Source organism: Geosmithia morbida (genome assembly GCF_012550715.1).
Source record: "Geosmithia morbida isolate 1262 chromosome Unknown scaffold_5, whole genome shotgun sequence".
NCBI classification, from domain to species: domain Eukaryota; kingdom Fungi; phylum Ascomycota; class Sordariomycetes; order Hypocreales; family Bionectriaceae; genus Geosmithia; species Geosmithia morbida.
In genome coordinates, this window is record NW_023336192.1 from 1,117,742 (window position 1) to 1,139,495 (window position 21,754).

A 21,754-nucleotide genomic window follows, 5' to 3' on the forward strand; every position below is an offset into this window, starting at 1 on the left:
TATATATATATATATATATATATATATTCAAAGACGGGCAGAGAGAGAGAAAACTAATCAAGAATTCATCAATACATATCGATACATGTATATGCAGGAGCCAGACCTCGCAGACCTCCACGTCTACTGAACCAGGTCCCCAAAGAGATACTGGAGGATCCAGCCCTCAAGGAAGCCATGACGCTCCTCCCGTCCAACTACAGCTTCGAGATCCCCAAGACGATCCACCGGATCAGGACGGCGGGCGCGACAAAGGTGGCCCTCCAGATGCCCGAGGGTCTGCTCCTGTTCGCGACGACCATCTCGGACATACTGACGCAGTTCTGCCCGGGCGTGGAGACGCTCATCATGGGTGACGTGACGTACGGGGCGTGCTGCATAGACGACTACACGGCGCGCGCGCTGGGCTGCGACCTGCTGGTGCACTACGCGCACAGCTGCCTGATACCCGTGGACGTGACGAAGATCAAGACGCTGTACGTCTTCGTCGACATCAGCATCGACACGTCGCACCTGGTGGCGTCGCTGGAGCGCAACTTCGCCTCCGGCAAGACGATCGCCGTCGTCGGCACCATCCAGTTCAACGCCACCATCCACGGGGTCCGCTCCACCCTCGAGCGAGCCGGCTTCAACGTCATGGTGCCCCAGATCGCCCCCCTCAGCAAGGGCGAGATCCTCGGCTGCACCTCCCCGCGCTTCGACGAGTCCTCGCCCGTCGACCTCATCCTGTACCTCGGCGACGGCCGCTTCCACCTCGAGAGCATCATGATCCACAACCCAGACGTCCCCGCCTACCGATACGACCCTTACTCGCGCAGGCTCACCCGCGAGACCTACGCCCACGACGAGATGCGCGACCTCCGCTCCGAAGCCATCACCACCGCTAAGCGCGCCGGGAAGTGGGGCCTCATCCTCGGCTCCCTAGGCCGCCAGGGGAACCCCCACACCATGAGCCTCATCGAGCAGCGTCTCCGCGACAGGGGCATCCCCTTTGTCAACCTGCTCCTCAGCGAGATCTTCCCGGGGAAGCTGGCTCTCATGAGCGACGTGGAGTGCTGGGTCCAGGTGGCCTGTCCGCGGCTGAGCATCGACTGGGGCTACGCTTTCCCCAGACCGCTGCTCACGCCTTATGAGGCACTGGTTGCCCTCGAGGCCAGGGATGGCTGGGGACAGAGCGCTTATCCCATGGATTACTACGGGAAGGAGGGGCTGGGACGGACAAAGCCGATAGAGGGTTCGGTGTAGACAGGCAGACTCTTTTCACTATTCGACGTTGGGAAAGTTCCGAGGAAATCTGATCGAGAAGTTCTCCTCACAAGACACAGTCGCCTCCTTGGCGATTACAGTATTCATATGACGCCCAGAACCCGGCGCTATATCGGTGCATTGATAGAGTAGCCCGGCTTGTTCAGACTCCGCACCTGTCCCCCCCCGTCATAATCCAAGCATCTTCCACTTGCGTATGTCGGGTTCCACGTCCATCCCTGGACGCCTCTGGGCAAGATAGTTCCAAGACTCGGCCTGCTTCGGTGCGAGTATACTCGGGCTCAGCGTGACGCCTAAGCAAGCGACATCTCTGATAGAGTAGCCGTGGGAAGCACAGTTGGGTTCGCAGACGAGACACCCGCCATGGTGAGCCCCGGATATGGCTTGTGTTCCCAGCCCGCTGAGTAGATATTTGTTCTTTTTTTTTGTGTGTGTGTGTGTGTGTGTGTTTACCCCTTCGGAACCTAGGCATCTTTTTTTTTTTTCAAGCGGGAGCATGCTCCGTGCCCACGGGCTCCGGTCTCCCCGCAAACAGAAGCTTGTACTTGACAATCTCGACGACCTCGAGATCCTGCTCCCTATCACCTCTGGCCTGGCGACGACGCACGACGGCCAGGGCCCTGGGCAGCTTCTTGACCTCGCCCGCCAGCCGCTGGTGCTGCCCGACATACATGTAGACGCGCTTCATCCAGGCTGACCCCTCTACGGCATCCGGGTCGTAGAGCGGGAAGTCGAGCCGGCCGAAGCTGAAGTCGTCGTCTTCGAGGGCCTCGCCGTCGGCGTTGCGGGGCAGGTTGATGGTGCCTTGGAGTTCGAGGATGGCTAGGCCGGAGGGAGTCTGAAGAAGTTGCGGGAGGGGATTAGGTTGCGTGCTGTCCCTGTTAGGAGGGTGGAGCTTAGTGGAGGACATTGTGCTCGAGTGGAGGGAGGGGGGGTTTCCCCTTGTCTCTTATTTTTTTCCCCCCTCTCTTTTTCCTTTTTCTCTCTTTTTCTTGAAGAATATGTATTTGCGTTGTGTTTTGTCGTTCAGGTTGTCGGTTCTTTCTTTGCATCCAGCTGCCACACGCTACGCGACGACACGCGCCGTGTTTAAAAAGATACGTATTCTGTGGCGTAGGTCATTGTGGCTGATGACTAGTAGTAATATTTATATTGTCTTTGAGCCTGGCAGAAACCCCCCGTGGGTTTTTCACAAATCATCCTCATTGGCTCAAAGGGCACATAAACTGCCCCACTACCTTCAACCCTAGTGGCACACATTTTGTTCATTTCTCCCGAATTTTCTCAACACTCCATTTCTCTCCCTCCATCAGCCAAAAAAAAAAATACAGCTTCACACCTGCCGGGTCAAGTCAATTTGCACCAACACATACTGGCAAGATGAAGGTACGAAAGACCCAAAGCCGCCAACAACGCTTCCCCTCGCCATCAGTCGTGTTTCGATATCCTCTATTCACGGCTGCAAACATGCAACTCCACCGTTTTCTCGAGGGCTGTCCGAGCTTGTGTCTTGCTGCCGCTGCCGACTCGGAGAGGACACGGACATATGTGATGAGCAACAGTACATGGACGGAACACATATCGGCTAACACATTCCTATCTTTACAGTTGAACGTTTCCTACCCTGCCAATGGCAGCCAGAAGCTCTTTGAGGTTGAAGATGAGCGCAAGCTCAACATCTTCATGGAGAAGCGCGTACGTTTCTTCTTTCCTCCCCCCTCCCCCCCCTCTCGACGAATCCCCCGGAAAGCAAAACGGGACAAAAGAACACTAGGGATGGACGAAAGAAAGGAGACTGACATGTTGTTTTTAAAATATAGATGGGCCAGGAGGTCCCCGGCGACTCCGTCGGTGACGAGTTCAAGGGCTACATCTTCCGCATCACCGGCGGCAACGACAAGCAGGGTTTCCCCATGAAGCAGGGTGTCATGGCCCCCGGCCGTGTCAAGCTCCTGCTCTCGGACGGCCACTCTTGCTACCGCCCCCGCCGCACCGGCGAGCGCAAGCGCAAGTCCGTCCACGGCTGCATCGTCGGCATGGACATGTCCGTGCTCGCCCTCTCCATCGTCAAGAAGGGTGACGAGGAGATCCCCGGCCTGACCGACGTCGTCCAGCCCAAGCGCCTCGGACCCAAGCGCGCCACCAAGATTCGCAAGTTCTTCGGCCTCACCAAGGATGACGATGTATGTCTTTCCCCGATGCCATACTCGATCATCGCCTGCCCGAGGCCCCTGCTTCTGCAGTCCGGGTAGAGTGTGAGAGGAAACTCCCTGGTTTTTTTCCCCACTCATCTTCCCCCATCCTCCGCCCATTTTTTCTTCTTCCCCCTCTTTTTCTTTTCCCTGCTCTTATCTTCTCCATCTGCGGACTGCAAAAAAGTTTTTGCAAGTCTTCTTCCACACTTTTCCAAATACCAAAGACTACCCCACTCCGCGTGTGGTTCTTTCCTATTTGTGAGAGGAGGGAAGAAGCCAGTAGAGAGAAACAAGGCAGACGACGAAAAGGAAGAAGAAGAACAAGCGTATAGGGTGTGTGAGTTTTGAAGAAGGGGAAGAAATCGGGGTGGCGATAAAGAAAACACACACACAAAAGCTGCCAGAAAACTAATCCTCGTACCTTCTCTCTTTTCAATAGGTCCGCAAGTACGTCATCCGCCGCGAGATCCAGCCCAAGGGTGAGGGTAAGACCCCTTACACCAAGGCTCCCAAGATCCAGCGCCTTGTCACCCCCCAGCGTCTCCAGCACAAGCGTCACCGCGCTGCCCTCAAGCGTCGCCAGGCCGAGAAGGTCAAGGACGAAGCCGTACGTTTTCTCCCTCCCCCCCCCCCCCCCCCCCCCCCCCCCCCCCCCCCCTTTTTTTCTCCCTTTTCCATTTCTTCTGAACATTGACTAACACCTATACAGAACGAGTACGCTCAGGTTCTCGCCAAGCGTGTCGCCGAGGCCAAGGCAACCAAGGCCGACGCCCGCAAGCGCCGCGCCAGCTCCATGCGCAAGTAAACAAGAAAACTAAAATAAAAAAACCGGTTCTGTTGTATCATGTTATAAATGACGTACGAGATCCCCCCCCAGATTATTCGCACAACAAAAAAAAATGGAGATTGGACCAGGACGTTTTTTTTTTTCTTTTTTTTTCGTGAGGAGTTTTAAAAAAAAGAAATTCACAAAAATTCAAATAAACCTGATCGAAATTCCCATCATTTGAGTTTCTTTTTTCTTTTTTTTTTCAACCAGTGGGAGAAGACGACAATGTAAAAAGCAATTCATACAATCAAAACAGCAAGATGACCAGTACTGGCGTATGACTATTTCTCGTCGGTCGACGGTGCTGTCTCTTTTCTTCGTCTTGTTCAATCCCTTTAAAGCACAGCCCTCGAGTGACTGGCTGTTTGCTTGTAGTTAGTTGTCTCTTAAGAACTTGAATCATTCACACCAATAATCATGTACAAAAAGAAGTCATCAATCTCGTCTATTTGATCATCACACCACGAAATTATGCTACAAAAGTCATCAACCCTCCTCATACATATTTACCTAGGCGAGGGCCATTCTCATCCTCCTCTGTCATGTTTCTCCGGTGGTGCTCTGCCCTCGGGAAGGGACCTGCACTTCCCTCCTGTCTGAGCGAGCAATCCTGGAGAGAAAGAAAGCACAAAAAAACAAAAAAACAAAAAAAAAAGAGAGAACTCAACGACCCCACATCTCTCTCTCTCTCGAAGCAAAGAAAAAGAAAAGGAAACCAAGTCGCAGAAATGGGCAGTAATCCCATTCCTTCCTGCCTCTTTTTCCCTCCTAATAAAAAAAAACATCTAAACACATCTCTCTATTATCAAAACTCAAGCATCTCCATTCTTTTTATTTGGGTGGGGGGGAGGCATATCATCAGCTTAGGCGAAACCAAAGTACTCGCTTCCGGCAGTAATGGCCTTGAGTATCCTGGTGCGCAAAACTTCGTAGCTCTCGTATTCAGGAAGATCGAGTTCTGCAGATCAGGTTATGTTAGCTCATGTATACTTGGAAGAAGGTAGAGGTTGATAGTATGATCAGAAGACTCACGGTTGAAACACGTGTGCGAGGTGGGCAGACGGTCCGTGCTGCTATAGTCACGGTGAATGTTGAACCTGTTGATGCCGTTCATGCCCTCGAGCTCCTTGAATCCGTTGAGGGGAACCTTGCTTGTTCCCGTGACGAACTGCACCAGCTTGGCCCGCTCCTCCTTGTCAAAGGACCTGACAGCGCGCCAGAACCACTGGATCTGCGGCGAGGACGGGTTGTAGTTGTGGTATTCAGTGTTGCTCTTCCAGTCGTCGATATCAATGTCGGGGAGACCCGATATGAGGAGTTCGAGCTCCTGCTCGTTGAAGATGGAGATGAGGTGAGCCGGGATGATATCGTGGAAGCCTAGTGAGCAAGCAAATGTTAGCAGTTGTCCAGTACAGCACAGCGAGGGAGAGGGTGGGATGAATATGTCAAGTGTGACGTACCATTCAGGAAGTGCTCCATCTGGTCCTTGACCGATGACAGCAGGCGATGCTCCACAACGAGGCGAACATAGTCGTGTTTGTTCTCATCAGTGACGGGGATATCGCGACCGTTGGGGACGAGGTCCACAATTTTGGTGACGCCAAACTCGTCGTCCTCGACGGAGAAGGTCTCGGTGATGATGTCGGTAATGTCGTTCTCCAGCATCCAGCACAGCGACTTGTAGTAGTCTGGGTCGAACGACTCCATGTCCTTGACCGACACCGACTTGCCTAGGATGCGCTTGTAGACAGCGCGGCTGAAGAAGCAGTCGAGCAGGCGGCCCTCGTACAGGGCCTTGCCGATGATGCGGCCGATGAACTTGAAGAACATGAGGTGCTCGTCGTTGATACCGCTGAGCTTGTTGGGGTGGAACGTCGTCTGGTCCGACGACACGGGGATGAAGAGGGCGTAATTGGGATCGAACATCTGGCGGGCGAGGACCTGGAACCACTCGCGAGTGACGCCACCGGCGTCGACACCTTCTTCGCCGTGGAAGCGGATGTTCAGCTTGCCAAACTTCATCTCGTCTCCACTCTTGAAGTAGAGCGACCGGAATGAGTCGTGGAAGACCTGATCGCGGCGCACAGACAGATTGAGCGACGGGTGGGCTGGCCGGCCGTGTTGAGGCTGGCCGGTCCTCGAGTGCACACTCCTGTTGAAGTAGTTGCGCTTGTTGTCGAACTCGAGTACCTTCGGGTTCTTGACCAACAGGGCAAACGTTCCCGACATGAGCTTGGGGTTGTGGCGGACGAGCTCGTTGAGGATGCGACGGTGCTCCTCAGTGAAGGTGAAGAAGAGGTTGGCCGTCCGCGACTCGGCAGGCGGGCTCGACATGACCATGTCCTTTTCGGGGGCGCTCTCTAGCGGCTGGCCCTCTATCGTCGTGTTCTTGCACACCACCATGAGCGACTCGATAAGCGGCAGGAGGATCGTGGCCACGTTCATCATGTTCTCCCGCCCGTGTATCGCAGTCAGGCAGTTGCCCAGCTTCTCCCACATGGCAGAGAATGTCGAGTTGTGGTACAGCGATGACAGGAGATCGCGCTTTTCGCCATCCGACCTGTCCGACTCCGACTTCGACTGCTTCTTCTTGACATCAAACAGGTGATCGAGGGCCGTGAGCACACGCAGGAGCTTGTTCTGCTCAGAAGCGCCGGGTGAGAACTTGCCCAGGGCGAGGCCCTGAATCTCGGTGCCCGAGGACGCCCTCTCGATGTGGGGGAGCAGGTCGTCAAGGTCGTTGACAATGTTCTTGCTGAGCAGGCGAGCCTGGTTGACAAGCTCCTGGCCAAAGACAGCCTTGGCTCCCGGCACCGTCGACAAGTTCTTGATCGTCGAGATGGTGTTCTGGAACGTCTTGGAGCTGCACTCGCGAGCCACGAAGATGCGAACCACCAGCGTCAAATTCTGCGGCGGGATATAGGGGGGCTGAAGTAAGCGGGCCTTCTTCTGCGACTCCTCAGTCTCGTCCTTCTTGACACCTTCCTCCTTGTTGACAGCAGAATCATCGCCACCGTTGCTGCTGCTGCTGCTGTTGTTGTTGTTGTTGTTGTTGTTGTTGTTGTTGTTGTTGTTGTTGTTGTTGTTGTTGTTGTTGTTGTTGTTGTTGTTGTTGTTGTTGTTACTGTTCTCCGGTTCCGCTTCTTGCGCGGCGGTTGCTGATTCAGGGGCGTCTTGAGCGGCAGCATCCGCCTCAGCATCAGCGGCAGGAGCAGAGGCATTACCTTCTTGCTCTCCTGTATTAGCTGGCTCGCCTCCTCCCACGTCCTTATTCTCTTTCTTCTGCTCCGCCTCCTTGCGGCGGCGTTCCAGGGCTTGCAACGGCAGCGTGACGCGGTTGAGAAGATCTGCCAGGTGCGTCATGACGACGGAGCTCTCCATGATGAGCTCGCGGTCAAGGAGTGTGAGGAGCGAGTTGATGGCAAACTTGTGGGCCTTGGAGTCCTTGTGGTCCTTGTCCTTGCCCTTGCCCTTGCGGCTCAAGGTCCTCTTAAGGTTGGCGGCGACCGCCTCGTGCTCGGTCAGGAACAGCCACGGGACATGGGGGTTCTTGAGACACAGGTCGACGAGGAGGTCCAGGCACTGGTGGACAATCAGCAGCGGCGAAGTCTCCGAGTTTATCTCGGTGGAGGCGGTCACGTTCAAGGCCGTCAGAGTCCTCTTGAGGCCTTGGGGCGTTCGAAGATCCATCTCCTTCTCCTTGCTGCGTCGGGCCTTGAGGGATAGCTGGCTGAAGCTGCGGTCCACGGCACCCATGTCCGTGCTTCCCTCCTGCAGTATCTGGAGAATGGTACTAATCACCTCCAGGCGGTTCTGGCGATTCTCGCATACATCGGCGAACACGCTAAACAGGTAGCTGCGGATGGAGCCGTGCTGTGCAATGAACATGAGCCGCACGAGCGTTGCCACGCCGGCCTTGTCCAGCATCTGGACGACAGCCCGGCGCTGGATCTTGGCCTCGCCAGTCACAGGCGCAGGCGGATGCAGAGCAGACCTGACGGGTCGTGGTGGCCCGCGGCCGGCGATGATCGGGCGGGGATCGCTGTTGTCACGCTGGAGTCTCCGCGCCTGCTCGGCCATTTCCGGGGGCAGCTGGTCCATGATCTCGTCACCCTGCTCCATCAGAACTTGCTCGCGGAGCTCGGGTGGGAAGGTCAGCAAGATGCTGGCCGTGTCCATGTCGCTCTGGATGACATCGCGGCCTCCAGAAGACACGGCAGCGCGTGCAGCCGTGTGGTCGCGCCGGCGCTGCTCCTGGGCCTCCTGCTGCTCAATCTCTCGGCGCAGCTGGGGTGGGAGGGCCTCGAGGAACTCCTGGAAAGCGGCCGGCGTCTCGCCGGTAGTGGCCTCCTCACGCGCCTGCGAGCGGCGTGCTGACACAGCTTGGGCGACGACCTCTTCCCTGAACTCCTCGGGCAGGGCGGCAAGATAGTCGGGGTCGATCCCGAGGTCCGTTACGTCGATTTCTTGGTCACCAATCGTCGCCATGACCCTCGGCTGCGAGGGACCAGCATCTTCGGCACCTTCTTGCGGAGGGGCGGTCTCGACGCCCTCCATGGCGCCCTGGTCGCCGCCGGCTTGGTCCGAAGCGCCCTGGCCGGAATCCTCGGTGCTGCCTGCTGCAGCAGCGTCCGCTGCAGCGCGCTCGGCAGCTTGGCGTGCCTCTTCCTCGGCCTTCTCCTTGGCCTCTCGCTCTTGGCGCTCCTTCTCGAGCCTGATCTTGCGCTCCTCCTCCTCCTTCTCCCTGCGCTGGATCTCGACGCGGCGCTGGAGCTCGGCCTGCTCCTCGGCGGCCTTCCTTTCCCTCTCCATGGCAGCAGGGATCAGCTTGGCGTGGATTATGAAGCTGAGCTTGAGAGCCTCGTTAATCTCCGAGTTGTTGAAGAGCATCTTTGCCTCTTCGTCATAGCGCTCGATGGTGCTCTGGACAGGGAAGAGCACGGCCTGGCTAGGTTCATGGGACGCCGTCTCCCGACGGTGGTCCTGCCTAGACCCGCGGGGCAGTAATTCTCTGGTCTCACGGGGGCCTCCAGGGCCCGATATGTGAAGGTGGAAAGCATGGCCGTCACGGCCCATGACAGGCAAGATGTCCATGAGCTCCCCGAGGAAGCCCATGGGGCCATCCGCCCCTCGGCGACCGCCTCCAGCGAGGAACTCGTCGGGAATCCGGAGTCCGATGGCTTGCGGGTGGCCAACGCGGGGCTGGCCATCCTGCCCCTGGCCTTCTCGCCGCAGAAGAGGGTTGGCACCATCTTCAACAGCAGGTTGCGGCAGTGCGTTGCGAGGGTGGCGGGAAAAGTAGCTGCGGAAGTCTCCAAGGGGACCGCCGTGAGGTGCGCCGACGACGAAGCCAGGCGGGAACGGACTGCGGCTATCCATGCCTCCGAGACCCCGACGCCCGTGGTGAGCGTGGTGGTCGAGAAGCACAAGCCGGTTGCGGTCTCCATCGGGGCCGAGGCCATCCCAGCCAAGGCCGGGCATAGCAGGAGGGGGCTGGTCGTAGAGAGGATCCTCGGCTTCGTCATCGATCAAGTACTCTTCTTCCTCAGCTAGATCCTCATCATCATCGTCTTCATCCTCGTCATCCAGTCCATCGTCGGGGTAGTGATCGTCGATCAGGTCGGGATCGTACTCGTCGCCCTGCATGAGAGCGCGAGTCATGGTGTTGAGGATCCCCGCCGCTGGCGGCATGCCTTGAATATCGGCTTGCTCGGCTTCCTGAGCCTCGGCTTCATAGTCGAGCTCCTCCTCCTCGAGGTCATCGTCGTCTTCTTCTCCGCTCGCGCTCTCCCAATGCGGGTCTCCGTCATCCTCGATGGGGTCACCGTCCTCGTTGACGATCTCGAGGCGATCTTCGGCATACTCCATGTCGGCCGAGTCGATGTCGTCGTCGTCGTCGTCGTCGTCATCGTCATCCTCCTCCTCACTGTCGTCCTCGTCCTCGTCCTCGTCATCCTCGTCATCATCATCCATGACAACCTCGACAACGCCGGGCTCGCCGTGGACTCCTTCGATCTCACCCATCTCGCTGTCTTCACTGACATTGTCCTGCTCGTCTTCGGACATGCCCTCTTCGTCGTAGTCCATCTCATCATCGTACTCGTCGCCGTACATGTCTTCGCCCTCTTCATCCTCTTCCTCGCTCTCATCGTCCTCACCACGAGGCTCCAGCATGCCCAAGGATGAATTGCGGTAGAGGTCGGGCGTTTCCTCCCGCTCATCCTCCATATCGTCGGAGAGCGACGAGGTAGAGCCAATGTCGTCATCGACCGCGTCCGCTAGAGCAGAGGGCAGCAACTCAGTGTGGCTGAGCTCCTTGGCTGTGTCGGTCAAGATGCGGAGCACGCGGAGGATATACTTGATCGCGCGCTTGACACCGGGAAAGTTGAGGTTGACCTCGGCGATGGATAGGGTGAGCTTGTCGAGGAATCCCTTCTCGTACATCAGGCGGCGGAGCTGGGCCTGGGACCGGGATTGGTTGCTGTCGGAGCTCCTCGTGTGAGATCCGTGATCCCTGTCCCGGTCGCCGACCATGTGGTTCATGAGTTCAGCCAGAGTCTGCATGCGAGAGTAGCGTGTCTCCAAGGGGTCGTCGGACGTGGGAGCTCGCTCGTAGGCCTTCAGGATGGTGTCGAGGACAAACTTTCGCACGAATTGAAGATCCGACTCCTCTTCGTCGTAGGCGAACTTGGGAGCGTTGCGGTCGAGGGGGCGCTCCTTCGTCTTGGAGACCAGGGCAACGAGCACCTTGCGAGTGTGAGACGACGTCGCCGCCTTCTTCTTCGCGGGGATGGTATCGTTCGTGCCACTGAGATTTCCTTGGCAGAGGAGGTCGTAGATGAGGTAGTTGAGCACGCTAGAGCGAGGCTTCACAGGCGTGTTGGACGACAGTGGCGGAGCGCTGCGCTTGAAGTTGATGAACTCCACCTTGGTCCTGTTGTAGCTCTGGAGAAGCTCCGTGAGGCAGTTGAGTATGAAGCACCGGTAGACAAAGATGGGGTGCTCCTCGGACTTGAAGATGGGCTTTGAGGGCTTCTTATCTGCGCCGTCCGCCTCCGACGATTCAGCAGCGGCATCCCGACCCTCGATGTTAGCATCGGCCGAGGGCGGTTCCTTGTCGTCAACCTCGCGGTAGTTGACCAGTTCCGAGAGGAGGAAGTGGACGACACCGTCGGGGTTCTCCACGGAGGGGCGTTTCAGGTCTGACTGGGTCTTCCCAGCATCCGCCATGCCCTTGTCCGTCGGCTCGGTCGAAGGCTTGACGTCGGGGCTTGCCGGGGCATTCTTCTCTTCCTCAGTCTCTGCCGCAGACTCGCTCTTCTTTGCGTCGCCTCCACTGGCCTTGAGGGCAACATAAGCTGACTTTGACGGCTCCCCTTGCCCGGGACTCCACTTGGGTATCTCGATCATCTCGTTCGTTATCTCGACAAAGAGATCGGGGGAGCGGATGGCCAGGGGCGTCATGTGGCGAAGGTAAGTTGCCAGGTCCGACTGAGATCGGCTGCTGCGGGACACGCTCAGAAATTCGGCCTTGATCTCAGAACGCATGATCTGTCTGAGGATATCCTCGTCCTCGACGATGTGACGCAGGATGGTGATGATGTAGGACGTCGTCTTGCCCTGCATCAGCCGGTCGGGACCTGAACCAGCAAGCTGCTTAGCCATAAGGAACAGGCGTTGGAGGTTCTTCCTGTCCCCGACGTGCTTTGCCAGAGACCTCCTGCGAGTGAGCATGACGAGGATGCGGAGGACGCACGTGGCAAGCACATCATCTTTGCCGATGCGAGGAAGCAGCTCGAGCACAGAGTCGAGAAGGCGCTGGCGCTGGTCTTCGGCGACCAGGGGCGTGGGCATGTTGATAATGGGCTGCGCCGCCTCCTCTTCCAGAGACTTTGGCGTCTTCCACTTGGCCGCAACGGGGCGCTCGTCGTGGCGCAGGATCAGCTCCAGCACGAGGAGGATGTAAGGGATCCACGGGGGCATCTCGTCGCCCGCAGTTGGCGGGGGGACCTTGACAAACTCGACGTACTCTTCGACCTTCTCCCGAAGCGTGTCCAGGTTCTGCTGGAAGAAGCCGTCGTCGTGGAGCAGCAGAGCGAGAAGGTGAGCGTAGGAGGCGATGCACTTTCCATTCGCCTTCCTATCTTCCTCCTGGAAAGCGAGAGAGAGGGCAAACGTCAGCGTGGAGCAGACGTCGTCCTGCATCTCCTGGTTCTGCTGCTTGATCACCATGGCGTTGATGAGATCAGACACATCCATGGCGGTAGTGGGGTGGGTGCGAATAACATCCAGGCATCGGTCAATGAGTTCATTGCGAAGCTCAGCGCGTTGACGGTCAAGATCAGCCTTTGTAGCTACAAATTCGAGCTGGGATTCGTTCGAATCAGCGGCTGCCGGTTGGGCTGCATCCGCCGCGGAGCCCTGGCTCTGCTCATTGCCGGCGGGCGGCTGCTCGCCACTGTGCTCCTGTGAAACGGCCTGGGAGAACCGGTTCACGAGTTCGGCAAAGTTATCGCCAGAGACGGGATCGGAGTCGTCCAGAGACATACGGTCCGCCTCGGACGATCCTGTGGCGTTTGACGAAGCGCGGCCGGGTCTGTTGGTACGCCGGTCCGTGCCTGTCGAGGTATCCGCATCCGCCGGCGGGATCGGGTTCCTTGAGCCGGCAACCCCTTGGCTGTGAGCTCGGCAGTAGTCACGGGCAGCGTTGGCGTTTCCATTGGCTCTGAACACTCCCTCGTGGGCCAAGTCTTCCCCAAAGTCGGGGGTAAGCTGCGCGACCACCTCGCGGACTGAGACCCAGTTGAACCTCGCGTCAGTGTACTTGAGGAGGAAGAACGGCTTCTGTATCGGCACAGAGGTTAGTCATGAGCAACGCGCTCTCCGCATCTCACGGAAATCGACCGGAAAAAACAGTGGGCTCACCTTGTCTCTCGGTGTGGATGCGGGTTCGTGATCCGCTAGCGCAATCAGCTTCAGGATACCTATCAGGCGCTTCACCGTCTGGTCGGGGACCTTTTCGACGACGGAAGAGTTCCACAGATCCTTGATAGCCGGCAGGATCGTCGCACGGATATCCACCACGAACTGCATGGAGACGTGGGGTATGGTGACAGTGCGGTCAGTGTGGCGCTGCAGGTTCACCGTACCGTTGGCCTCGGCAATGTATTTGCCGTTGGCCAATATAGAGCAGAGGTCCAGGACCTTCTTCAGACCAAAGGCCGCGACCTTGGGTTTCGACGACTCTCCCGGCGCGCCATCGGCCTGCTGTATGTACTGGGAGAAGACCTTGACCATGGAGCCGAGCACATCTAACCCGCCCAGCTCCTTGAAAGCCAGGAGGACAGGCAGGATAAGGTGAGCGGACGCCCGGTCGGCATGTCTCGGGGGGGCTGCGTAGAAGTGGCGGTGTTAGCGATGTGCGTCGCGGGAGTACCGAGCTATATCCACCACACATGTACGTATTCGGCACTTACGGTTCTCAACCAGCATCTCATGCAGTGTATGGAGCATGATGATCCAGTAATGGAAGTCCTTGGACGTCGGCTCGGGACCGGCCACAGAGGGCCGCAAGTGATCGAGGACGGCGTTGACCAGAGCCTTGGCGAGCTCGATCTGGCGAGGCCTCGGGTACATGTCGCCCTGGTGTGTCGGATCGCGTCGAGGAAGCAGAGCCTTGCCGACGGCCTGGAAGAGTGGGAAGGTCGTCGGGATCATGGGATGCAGGAGGCTGCGGAATATTTCGTAATTCTGGAAACGCGGGCTGGACTGCTCCTGGCTCGAGAGGCTCGACAGCCCAGAATCCTCGGCGGCGGTGCCGCCGCTCGTGCTGGCGGCCGAATCAACGATGGCTTCGGCAAGGGCTCGGCTGGCTTCGGGGTCGATCGCCTCGTCGTGGGGCGCGTCCTCCAGGGGCGACTTGCGCCTCCCGGACCAGTTCACGGGGACCATTGCCAGCTGGCCGGCCTCTTCAGCCAGGACACCTCGCAGCAGAGGGCCGATGGTGTTGATGAGGCGGAGGAAGTGGTCGTACACGTTGATGGGGTAGAAATTGAGCGTGTTGGACCGCGAGCTGGGGAAGCACTCTGAAACAATCTTGACAAACGTCTGGGCGTTGAGGCAAGCCTTCATCATCTTAGTGCCATTCTCGATGACCTGGGACGCTTCGCCATCATCGGGCTGGGAGGATGGGTCTGCCGTCAAGAAGGGGGCAAAGTAAGGCGGCACGGGCTCGGTCTTCATGGCAATAGGCCGAATAGCATCGACAGCGGCCTGCGTGCGGTTGAGCAGAGAAGGCAGGCCACGGACAGGCGAGAACTCTACCAGGGTGGCGATGACTTGGCCGAGAACCCGGGAGGCCAGAGATTCGCCAAAGTTGGCGGCAAGGCTGGGAGACTCGCAGATGTCAAGCAACATCTCCACGCCACCCTTCTCGATAAAGCTCGCCTTGAGGACCGTGTTGGACATGTAGGCGGTCAGGAAGCTGGCGAGAGCAAAGACGTAGGGCGTGAACGAGGTCTCCGGAGAGTCCTTGGCCTCCTCGACCGACTTGCGCGCATCTGCACTCGAAGGGCGCGAGCTCTCCGTCATGACGATATCCGCATCTCCAGGTGCCGCAGCGCCGGTCGTGCCATGCTGCGAGTCATCAGCCTTCTCAAATGTCCCGTCAGGCAGGACCGAGTGCGTCGCCCCCTCCTTGTCGGTGACAAGCAACCTCACGCCCCACCCGGCGGTACGCGACTTCTCGATGCCGAGAAAGCGAACACGTGCGACCATGTCGATGACAGCGTTGGAGATGGATGCGCGAAGGGCGGGATGGTGGCGGGCCAGCTCGTCGAAGCTGCCTCCGACGTTGCTGGCGAGGTCTGTGTCGGACACCATGCAGCTTACATGCCTAGGGCTCTCGAAGATCTCGAGGAAGCTGTCAAAAGCGCGGGAAGACACCACGAGCTTCATCCCCGCATTGTTGAGGCAGACGGAGTTGAGCACCTGGGGGACAACGTTGATAGCTTCGGACGAGGGCAGAATACCCGACGCCAAAGTGCCCCTGTCAGACCGGCTGAGCATCTCCTCGGTCGGGGGATGGGGGCGTTGATCGTCTCCGACGTCGGCCATGATGGCAGACGAGGCAGTCGAGTCGGCATCATCGGCCTGCTGCTGCTCCTCCTCGGTGTCCTTCTGGGCCTCGGCCACCTCTGCAGACACGTCGTGTGCGGTGACGGCCTCCAGGTAGGTCCTGATCATGCCAGACTCCATAATGACGGCGAAGCTAGTAGGATCATTGTTGATGAAGTCGCCGAGGATGGTGACGCTGTTTGTCCAGTCGACGGAGCCGAACATGTGCTTGTCAGACATGACATCCCTCAGGCTCGCTAGAAGGTCAGATTTGTCGGCCAGGTTCCGCAGGAGCCTGTCGGTGTTGCCCCCGTATGTGTAGGAGTTGGACATGATGTGATGGATGAACCTAAGGAGCCATCGCAGGGTCTGCTGCTGATAGTAGGGGATCTTATAGTCGACGGCGTTAGACTGCAGGTCGGGTGTGGTGCCACGGCCCTCCTCGGTCAGGCGGCGGGATTCCTTGACGGAGTCGACGACCAAGTCGGCGACGCAGTCCAGTCCATTGGCACTGAAGAAGGCCGTAAAGGCGTTCTGGTACGTCCAGATCAACCCATCGAGAAAGCCTATCACCATGGAGTGGTGACGCTGAGCGATGTTGGAGCGGAGCTTAATCATCTCTACCAGGATATCCATGAGGCCAGCTGAGACCATCTCAGAGCCGGCGCGGGTGTGCATGGAGAGGTACAGGGTCAGGGAGAAGAGGCTGTCACGCCAGTCATCCTCGACGGTCATCTTGGCAAACCTCTCGGTGTCGACATCTTCCCTCATGCCAGCGACAGCCTTGCGGATGACGTAGAGAAGAACTCCGTGGCTGACGTTGGCATTGAGTGCGGAGAGGACATCCTGGCACCTCGCGCTGAAGTTGGCGACGGCCTCGAGGAGAGTCAAGGCTATCGTCTGCAGCCACAGCGGGGCACCAGCGGACCCGTCTGTGGGTGGGCGGATGAGCTCAGCAAGCTGGTACACTATCTGGAAACGACGCGTCTCGTCGGAATCGTAGCGAAGCACCTTCTCCACAAAGCTGGATTCGCCATGGATGTAGGCCAGGTTGACAATGCCCAGGAGGCGCACGGCCAGAGCCTTCTGACGGGACTGCTGCGACTCCAAGATGGCCTTGGCAACCCGCAAGCGGTTGAAGGCCTCGTACCTGGAGGCGGATGGCATATCGCTCGGGAAGCGGGACGCGAGCTCCGATATGGGGGTCGAGCTGACGACTGAATGCGGCAGTTCAAAGATCTTCTGGCCGGAGGCTGAATGGTCCTCGGCCACGCCAGGAGTTCGGAGCCCGGCCGGGGACGGCTCCTCGCCATGAGCCTGCCGGGGCTTGGGCGTGGTGGCCGGGACGGCAGAGCTGGCAGTGTGACTCCGGCGCAGAGGCGTGGGCGTGGAGGGCTGTGATGAGCGGCCTGGTTCGGCACGAGGCTTCTGGTCCACCGCACTCTCCTCTGGGTAATATGTAATACGGATATCGCCCCAACCGGACCACGACTTGTCATCAGAGAGCGCCAAAGAGACGAGGTCGTTTTCATGGAAGGCGCTGGGCCCCTTTGCGCCGGACTGGTGGGAACGGTCCTTGCCCTTGGGGGTAGAGGCCGGGGTCGCGGACGAGACGGGATCGCCTAGCCCCAGGATGGGCGTCTTGACAAACGGGTTCGCCAGTTGCTGGACCCGTTCAAGATCGATATTGTAGTGGTTGGCCAGCAGTGCGGAGCTGATCTGCCTAGAGGTACCTCCAAGGCGCCTAACCGAGGCTTGGTACCTCTGGGCGAGCTCTGAGCCGACCTCCAAGGTGGCGGTGAGAACGGACCAGCATGTGGTGTGGAGCAGGTCGTTGAGGTGGCCGCTGCTGGCGTAGATGCTCCTATTTCCACAGCGCTCCAAGAGCATGTTGGTGAACCTGAGGACGGCCTCGACCAGCAGGCGGTCGCCCTCGGGGTGGATCTGAAAGTCGGCGGGCAGCTTCTCGCGCCAGTCGGCCTCGCCACCAAGCTGTTCATCCTGACTGTGCTCGAGGAGCAGCTCGCAGCCAAAGTCACGTAGCTGCGGGCCCTTGGAGAGGTCGTATATCTTGCAGAGCGTCTCGAGGATGGCGTCGAAGCGATTTAGGAGCGGGATCCAGTGATATAAATCACCCCGGCCAAACGGCCATCGCGAAGGAAACTCGGCTAGGCGGTCGGGCAAGACGGGTAGGGGTGTCGTACAAGCGGATTCGACGAAGTCCTTGAGCCAGGGAGACTGTTCAGAGGAAACGAAGGGGTCAGTCGGGGTACGAGGTCAACGGGAAGAGGGGTATGGGAGGGATGCGGCGAGTTCGCACGAGTTCTGCGGGACGGCCAGACTCACCAGTGTTTCCCTGTGCTTGGGCTGCATCGTCTTAGTTATTCTGCCCATTGTAGCGATCAGAGCGGCAAAGCCGCGACACCAGATGTGCAAGCTCCCCCTCCACTGCTATCGAGCTATCCCACGGAGAAGACAGCGTTGCTCTGGTTCGGGCGAGTGCCCCGGTTGGACAGCTCCAGGCGCCCAAGAGCGGAGATTTCGGCGGCACGGCTATCGGTATCGTGAGAAGCGATCCTTTCAGTCGAGAAGGCTAACGGAGCCTCTTCGGAGCAGTTGGCCGGTGAGGAAGAGACCGATCTTCTCCAGCGTGGCGAAAACAGAGAAGCGAAAAAAGAAAAAGAAAAAAACAGCACAAGGTCGGTGACTGCGGGGTGAGGTCGGATGCGGACGAAGGAATGCAGAGGGCCACTCGGGCGACGCGATAGTCTTGATCTCGACACACTAAGGGTGGAAGGTGGAGGGTCAAGGAGAGGAGGCTGCGTGAGGCTTGGATACGGAGACCAGAGACGAGTGCAGGTCGTCGAGGTTCAGCGAGTCCAGGCTGAAAGATCGAAGCAGCTTTAGGTAACCAGACAGAAAGTTGTCAGGTCGTGGTCGGAAACAGACAATCTACCACACAAGGCTAGAGTAGAAAAAGAGGCCGGGGCGGTGGCAGGTGACTGTTGATGGAAATTTTGCTAAAGAGCAAGTAAAAGAAGGAGAAGGGATGGTTTGAAAGAACAGAGTTGGTAATAAAAAAAAAAACCGAAAGTGAACTGTGAGGTTCGAAGTTTCTGGTGCATCACAGACGTATGTGGGCCTTTTTGCGTAATAGGCGTACATGTAGGCGTAGGTGTAGGCGTAGGTGTAGGCGTATAGGTAATAGTAGGCCTGTTACCGTCACCTGTCCGTAGGCCTGCCGTCCAGGGTGGGTGGCTGCGAGCCGACGGCCGTCAGAAAAAAAGGCCAAGAGCGTCAAAAGCGAGGCGAGTGGTCTGTGCGCCGCGGCAAGATTTCTCTTGCTACGGAGTGTTACTACCGAGGATTCTACTACTTCTACAGTTACTATATCTGTAGTATGTACGGAGTACATGTATGGAGTAATACTGAGTACTACTTCTACCAAAAACCGCGATTCTACTCATGGCGGGTGTAACCGTGATTATCTTCATGTGCTCCGTTACAGCCATTACTACCACTACTACAGATGTGCTGCTGCTGCCGCTGCCGCTGCTGCTGCTTAGTACTAGCACCTGTGCTACACGATGATACACCTCTAGTAGTTCTGTGAAGACAAGCTTGTTCAGCGCTGTGATGGAGATGTTCGCCGTTAACGATACCACTACATGTACTATTACCGCCAACACTGCACGGAATCCTCGTAGCACTAACACTACTTGTACTGCAGGGAGAGGAACCATCAGGGCCCGTCATATATCGCCACGTACTGTCGCCAACTGGCAACCTTTTTCGAGTGTTTTACGGCTGAAGGAGGATGACTGTACATCTTGGTCAGGCTGCGTATGTGTTTGCCTTCTTCCTTCTGCCAGCCGAAGATGGTATTACCTCAGCAACGAGGGGAAATACGATGACGAAACCCCTCCTCCCCCTTGCCTCCGCCGCCAACCTTGTTTTTTTTTTTTCGTACCTACCTATATAAATACAGTTCCGATCATCCTGAAAGCTATCTGCCCAACCGCTACTGACTACCATCACCCGCTGCAGTGCTGGTAGTCGCAATATTACGTCGTAGTAATAAGTAATACGCCGTAATCCAGTCATCGATACTCGTAGAGCCGGTATTGGAGGTGGGGGGTACCAAGACTCTGCTGCGGGGTGCTTATCACATCTTCACATACCCTACAACGACCGGTACGAAATCCGTTCGCCTTGCATCCTCACGTCCATCTCCTCCTGTGATTTTCCTTATCGCTTTTTTTTTTCTATCTGTTTGTCATCTCTTTACCGGACCACAGCGTGATGATGGGGGTGCTACGAACGATACGTTGTCAAACAGGGGTGGGGGGGGTTAGCGTGCTGCGGACAGATCTATCTGGACAACCGTCAACACTCAACTTGTAGCTGCACAACATGGGATGCTTGTGATCGCTGTACCACACCTGTACATGATCCAACCACAGATACGACACATACACGCACAAGGCAATGTGGCTGTTCTGCCATGACTGTACAGAGGGAGGTATCACCGCTTAGAGAGGATGGTAACCTTGTTGGTGTCCTGAGCGACTGTCACTTATCAAGACAGACATCACCATATTCTAGTATTTTCCGTATCCACAAGCAGTTGAAACATGAAATCGATTGAACAGTAGTATCACCCGTCATATTGCCATATTGCCATGGCCGGCGCTTGCTGATGCGGTGCGAGCAGTAGTGCATTGCATGCACATGCGGCGATGCGCCCTGTGGCCCTCTGTTGAGAGCATATTGTTTCATGCACACACGACTGACCCGAAAGACCGGGCCTTTTTCAACCTCTCCAATCTTGTGGTCGTGGGCCCCTCATATAGGGGGGGGGGGGGGGGGGCATATCAGCCACCAGCACGTTCGTGTCTCAGAGCATCCCTCTCTGCGTGTCTCTCCGTCTCCTCGTAAGGCCCGTCAAAGCCGATGCCATGAGGGGGCCGGACTCGATAGACAGCTGAGGTTGGCCGTCAGCCAGCCACGGGCACATGCAGAGATATGCCGTCATAGGGCTAGAGAGAGCGGTCGGGGTGTTTTATCAATATCATCATTATTCATCATCTTGATATTTTTAAGATTCGTATCTGGGAGTTCTTATGCCGGTGATCGAGTCTCCATGTCCGAGAACTGTTGCAAATACGAGTCCAATACACGATATCTCGTGTATGTGTGTGTGTGCCCGTATCAGTACATGTAAGTGGTTCGTGGTCATGACAATAATAATGACACCAGGTAGGAAAACGTATTATGCAATATCGATAATTTGCATTCCGTAGGCAAGATGGGTGGGGGATGCATCGTCAGTAGCAGCATTCGGTATTATGGCGACGGTGATCAGCGAAGGTCGGAGAAGCACCTGGATTCTCCACAAACAGGGGTTGAGACAAGGTACACCACACAGCCACTAATAATTCTTCATGTACGAGCGACGAGCGTCGAGCAGACTGCTAAAATTGTCCGGTAGACTGTACAGACTACTCGTACTCGTAGTAATGCTGTGATACGGAGTGAGTACTACTAGGCAAGCCGCAATAGCCAGTAATATTAATAGCATCAATGTACCCGTACGGGCGGCGGGCTCTATGGATCGTTCGCCCTCTCCGCAGTTCGGCGGCCACTCAACTACCGCTGTTAGACCATGGGCGCACTATGACGCCGCCCCCCTGGAACTGCGGATATTCCTGGTCTCGAATATTACCCGCTGAGATTTATAGGTACTCCGCCCGTTAGGTGCAGTCCAGCGATTCCAGGGAGAGAATTAGGGTGCAACGCGCTACGGGTAGTGCTGGACAGCTACCTAAGATTGGAACCTCTAGAATCACCACCGGACGACCCTCCCCACTGCGCTGCCGCCAAACCTGAGTCCAGGTCCGTAGATGACACAGACCACGACACCAGCCTTTCCATCCCCACGTGAGCCCTGCTTCCTCCTCGAATCAGCATGCCGGCTGTCTGTTTCCTCCGACTCCTTGTCTTCTCTGTTATTGCCCTCCACTGTCCTGCTTGAACTGTTGTGACCTTCTTCTCCTCTCCTCTCGTCTTCTTATTCATCACACCGGCTCAACGACGCAGATCTCGAAACTCCCACCCCCTGGCCTGTTCCCGATAGGTGGATGGCAGCCAATTGAGAGGCCCGTCCCCTCGATAGCCCTTGACCGAACCCGCGACCAACTTCACTTTCTATCATATCCGACAAAGGCTTCACCATGTCACAGTCTATAGACGAGCAGAGAGCTGCCTCTCCCGCTCTTCAGGAGGAGAGGAGTCCTTCTCCCACGCCTAGCTCCAACTCCGGAGGAGGAACGGTATGTGCAAAGCTTCG

General features: G+C 57.2%; 5 protein-coding genes across 5 annotated transcripts in view; 3 read left to right on the forward strand and 2 right to left on the reverse strand.

Moving 5' to 3' along the window:
- The window catches only part of GMORB2_6337 (2-(3-amino-3-carboxypropyl)histidine synthase), a gene marked incomplete at both ends in the record, with an annotated part of 1,689 nt that extends 444 nt beyond the window's left edge, over positions 1 to 1,245 (forward strand). The window contains one exon of the mRNA XM_035468307.1: positions 98 to 1,245. Coding sequence (XP_035322288.1) covers positions 98 to 1,245 — 1,148 coding nt within the window. The remainder of the gene's footprint in view (positions 1 to 97) is intronic.
- Positions 1,246 to 1,750: 505 nt separating this feature from the next.
- GMORB2_6338 (chromosome transmission fidelity protein 8) lies at positions 1,751 to 2,176 on the reverse strand (the record flags this gene model as incomplete). The annotated part of the gene is made up of 1 exon (XM_035468308.1): positions 1,751 to 2,176. The coding sequence occupies one exon, from the start codon at positions 2,174 to 2,176 to the stop codon at positions 1,751 to 1,753; it is 426 nt and encodes a 141-aa protein (XP_035322289.1).
- A 470-nt stretch (positions 2,177 to 2,646) lies between these two features.
- Positions 2,647 to 4,266, forward strand: GMORB2_6339 (small subunit ribosomal protein S6e; the record flags this gene model as incomplete). Its single annotated transcript, XM_035468309.1, has 5 exons — positions 2,647 to 2,652; positions 2,875 to 2,961; positions 3,087 to 3,449; positions 3,901 to 4,068; positions 4,171 to 4,266. The coding sequence occupies 5 exons, from the start codon at positions 2,647 to 2,649 to the stop codon at positions 4,264 to 4,266; spliced, it is 720 nt and encodes a 239-aa protein (XP_035322290.1).
- Positions 4,267 to 5,153: 887 nt separating this feature from the next.
- Positions 5,154 to 17,799, reverse strand: GMORB2_6340 (E3 ubiquitin-protein ligase HUWE1; the record flags this gene model as incomplete). The annotated part of the gene is made up of 6 exons (XM_035468310.1): positions 5,154 to 5,248; positions 5,323 to 5,667; positions 5,751 to 13,134; positions 13,216 to 13,682; positions 13,767 to 17,643; positions 17,752 to 17,799. The coding sequence occupies 6 exons, from the start codon at positions 17,797 to 17,799 to the stop codon at positions 5,154 to 5,156; spliced, it is 12,216 nt and encodes a 4,071-aa protein (XP_035322291.1).
- A 3,839-nt stretch (positions 17,800 to 21,638) lies between these two features.
- Positions 21,639 to 21,754, forward strand: part of GMORB2_6341 (uncharacterized protein) — a gene marked incomplete at both ends in the record, with an annotated part of 3,359 nt that continues 3,243 nt past the window's right edge. Inside the window, one exon of the mRNA XM_035468311.1 lies at positions 21,639 to 21,737. Within this exon, the coding sequence (XP_035322292.1) occupies positions 21,639 to 21,737 (99 nt within the window). The remainder of the gene's footprint in view (positions 21,738 to 21,754) is intronic.